This window comes from Aplysia californica, unplaced genomic scaffold (assembly GCF_000002075.1).
Source record: "Aplysia californica isolate F4 #8 unplaced genomic scaffold, AplCal3.0 scaffold00696, whole genome shotgun sequence".
NCBI lineage: Eukaryota > Metazoa > Mollusca > Gastropoda > Aplysiida > Aplysiidae > Aplysia > Aplysia californica.
The window spans coordinates 23447-27952 of NW_004797966.1; the positions used below are offsets into that span (position 1 = coordinate 23447).

Consider the following 4506-nt stretch of genomic DNA (forward strand, 5'->3'; position numbering starts at 1 on the left):
AAACTTTCCATGAAAAAGACAGTAACAACAACAAGCAATGCTTACATAGCAAAGCTTTCAGCAGTAACGGCAATTTTCTTGCAGAGAAAAAAAACAAACTTTACACACACAACGACCGCTTTTATTTACTTCAACTCTCGTTTTCATAAAGACCTCCACTCTACTATCACTTAGGTTGAAAGTCAGATGGCCTCAACCCGACTGCAATAACCATCCATGTGTTCATTCATATTTTTTTATATTATTATACACATAACTTTTCAATTACGGTTAAAAGGACCCACTTAATTCACACTCCACATGAATATCAGGACATCAAAGTGTTTTGCTTGGGGTTTGCCATTTATTTATCAGTCTGCGAAATTGAAAGCACTAAAAACGACCAGGAGGAGAAGCATGTTTTCCTCTCAGTTTTGAAAAGCTGTCGTAGCAAGCATGACGAAAGAGGCCACAACTGTTTCTTCGTACGTGATATTTTGTGACGTGAATTCCTCTGTGAGAGAGAAACTGTCAACGCATTTAGAAAAGGAAATTGTGGCTTCTATTACAACTCAAATTCCAGTAGGAAGTATACCTCCACAATAAGATTTATCTTTTATCAACATAAGGGTGCCAGAAGTGATACAGCATTTTTACTTTTTATTTTTAAATCAAAGAAGAAGCCTAATAATCAATATCGTCCTTTTACACGTTTAATACATTGCTGTAACTCAGTTACACAACTGTATTCACCACTATGCGGGGGATATCATGTGCGTTTCAAATAAGTTGTCATAAAGCTACCTCAGAATTACAAAGTTCTTTTTGACATTTTCGGCTGTTTTCAGTTACTAAAGCCATGAGAGGTCAGAAACAAAATGTGAGGCAGCGCGGTGGAATCAGGCTCTTGTCAAAATTATCAAAGTGAAGAAACAGGCATTTTTCCACAGGCTTGTGAATTTTTTCAAATTTTTGCTTTTTGGCTCAACACCTTTCATGCCCATTAAAGAACTAATTCCTGTGTGGATTTTTTCTGAAAAACGTTGATTAAAAGCAAAAAAAAATGTACATTTTCTGTTACCACCGACTCTTAAGCTAAACAAATAACTAATCTTTGGCGGCCATTTTCTCACTAATTTTACATTTGAAAACAGGTAACCCCACCTCCTTCATTCGCAAATATCTCGACTTGTATACAAGATAAATGGATATTTTTTTCATCCAAACAAAGACAAGTAAACAAGATGATACCAATAACTCTACATGCCCAAAAATTGACGAGAGCCTGATTCCACCACGCTGCCTCACAAATGCTCTTAGATCTATCAGCTCTATCAAAATCGTAAGATTATTCTGAGTCGTTATCAAGATATTTAAAGAACTGCATTTGAAACAAGCTAAACATGTGAAAATTCAAAATATTTGACGTCAAATTTCGAAAAAGGTAGGTTATGAGCTGATAGAACTTAGTTATTCTGGGGTAGCAATAAAGTAATTGGAAACTTAAAAATCATTCCATCACACAACTTGACGTACTTTGGTGACCTAGTTCCCCCCAAGTGACGCCCGACCACAATGATCCCAAGACACAGAGCCAAGCCGGCCAAGCGCGGTCGTCAACTGGTTGTCCTGGAGAAGAGTGAGAACCCCCGCCTGTCTCAACTTGTGTTGTCTAACCCCGTGAACCAGGCTGCCCACTGGAGCCAGGAGTCCTACCTTCTGCGGGATCTTCACAAACAATACCCCCTTCCTCAGGTGGGATAGTTTCACTGTGCGTGTCATTTATTTATTCAGTTTTGATGTTTTACGCCGTTATTGACAGTAGAATACAAATGTAGAGCATTTAGAAGGGAGATTGATGTGCTGAGTAATGTACAATATGGTATCCAGACAAAGGACGTGGATACTCGATTAAAGATGAGAACAAAAAAATAATTATAAAGAGACCCCCCCCCCCCTCCCCAAACCACACACACACACATCATCATCATTATCATCATCATCATCACCATTGTAGGTAGCAGGGAATAAAAAAAAGAAAAAGGGGGTTGAGACTTAGTAGATTTTACCAATTTAATAGTTTCAACGTTTCGCCCTGTAAAGGGCTTCGTCAGGAACACGATACAAAAAAGAATGGAAAATCTATTGACTACAAGCTATAGCAACAAAAGTGCGCGCATACACGTCGTAATGTCAAAAGGTGCGATAAAAACAAAACGGGAAGATCAGAGAAAATTGAAGGCTATGCCAAGAAGTGGTATGAATATAAAATAGTGTGTACGTCAAATCATATATCATATATAACCATTAAAATTAATGTAAAGGTAATTAATAGTGCTAGTAGTAGTAGCGCAACAGCAGCAGCAATCATCATCATCATCATCATCATCATCATCATCATCATCATCATCATCATCATCATCATCATCATCATCATCACTTCTACCGGTACTGTTAACCACCACCAGATAGTACATCCCGGGAAAGACTCAGAGCAATGGTTTGGGATTGCTGGTGGCACTTACACTGAGGCAAAGTTGAAAGTCTACAGTGCTGTGATCCTCCCAACTGTAGTAGGTAGTACTGAGACCTGGATAGTATCCCAAACCAGTGCCATGAAGCTTTGTCTTTCCCACATGAAATGCGTACGGAGAATTCTTGGCATAAAATGGCAGGACAAAATACCTGGCACCGAAGTTCTCTGATTTGGGGAGGGGGGAGGGTTGTGGGGGTATAAGTACCGATAGTCTGTTTTCTAAGCTCAAAAGTACTCAACCTCGATGGGCTGGCCATATTGTAATGACGCCTGTTTTCGGAATCCCAAAAGCAATGTTTTATTCTGTGCTGTCCACGAGAAAATGTAAAGCTGTCGCATCTAAAAGATGCGCTATACAGACATGTTGAAAATGTTTCTGAAGTACATACATGGGAGAACCTACTTTTTCTATCAGACCCAATTAGAGATCAGCAGTCACAGCTAGTGGGCAACAAGTTATTTGAGGCTTCACCAATAGAAAAATACTGAGAGAGAAGGCTGCAGGCTGTGTACACCCAAAAGTGGAAATCGATATTTCAGTTGCCCAAATTATAGCAAACTTTTGTTTGCCGGAATTGGCCTCATTGGCCATAGCAAAAGGAACAAGTCAGTCATTTTAACCTTTATTTCTACTACTTTGCTTAAGAAACGTTTTCATCTGCAGATGTGTTTGTTATCACCTGACATTGACAGGCAAACTGTCGACTATTGATATATACATAATTTTATATTATAACACGATTATATATAACCCATGAAACAAAAGGACTCAGTTAAGTATTCACCCCCTCCCCCCCCCCACCCCGACATCTGAAAAGTAACTAAGCATAACTTTCATTTTACTCTACCAAGGAATTATAACATTCAAATTTCTTCACCGTCTTACCTACAGGTGGTACGATGTTCAAGCCGCCTGGTGCAAGGAGAGGAGCAAGCACTTCCGGTCAACGTACATGTTCCCATGTTGCTATGCGACGGACGCTCGGTGCGGAAGCTGCTTGCCAAACACGTGGACAATGACACGACGTCTCAGAGCCTGGTGGAGACGGACGACTCCATTGTCATACCTGGTGACTACGACGGTACGGCTGGAGATTTTGGTGTTAAAAAATAAATGGTTGACATGTTATGCTCCCATCGACACTATCTAAATAATTAGGAGACGGGCTGCTTCCACCCTGCCTAGAATGAGATGATATAGCAGAAATTATATCGAGATACTCTATAAAAATCATATCCAAAAGGGAATCGAATTCACATCTCCTGCATGCACTGCCCAACTCGCTACTTTGTGGACACTGTTACAAAACTGAGGTAGTAGTTTTTAGAAAATATACCTTGATACCGTTTCATGTTTATTTCCTGTTATAATTGCTGAGTTCCAGGGATGCAAAAAAGGCTTGGATAGGGGATTTGTTTTTGTTTGTGGTGTTGTTTCTTTTTTTGTTGGTTTTTTTATGCTAGTTGAATGGAGGATACTGCTCATCCTGGAAGTACCAAACGATAGATAAATAGGCCTACTCTCTTCAGAAACAGCTGGAACTATGATATCTTAGTTATATTTGTGAACTAATGAGCAAAATGGCTTTCACTGCTTTCCTGTTGTTGTATCGTAACTGCACATTACTCAACTTTTATTTTAATTGAACTGATAAATCCAACAAAAACCCGTTGATGTAAAGAATATACAGTTATCAACATAGGACATTACTTGCTTCTAACCAAATTGGGATGTACGGGCATCTTGAATTTTTATCAATGTAGCAATCATACTGGTTTATACACGCTTTTGAGAGTGGTGTTCCCGAAAAAAAGTTAATGTTATTGAAACATATTGATTATATTATTTTACGGTGGAGCCCCTAGAGCAACCATTGAGTGGACACTGGTGAGTTTCCTCTTCTTGTTCTTGTTTTGGTTCTTGTTCTTGTTCTTGTTCTTCTTGTTCTTGTTTTTGTTCTTGTTCTTGTTCTTGTTCTTGTTCTTCTTTT

General features: G+C 39.0%; 1 protein-coding gene across 1 annotated transcript in view; it reads left to right on the forward strand.

Moving 5' to 3' along the window:
- Positions 1-1532: 1532 nt before the first annotated feature.
- LOC106013168 overlaps positions 1533-4506 on the forward strand; it is a 3767-nt gene continuing 793 nt past the window's right edge. The window contains exons 1-2 of the mRNA XM_013088174.2: positions 1533-1734; positions 3408-3597. Coding sequence (XP_012943628.1) covers positions 1555-1734; positions 3408-3597 — 370 coding nt within the window. The 5' untranslated portion in view covers positions 1533-1554. The remainder of the gene's footprint in view (positions 1735-3407; positions 3598-4506) is intronic.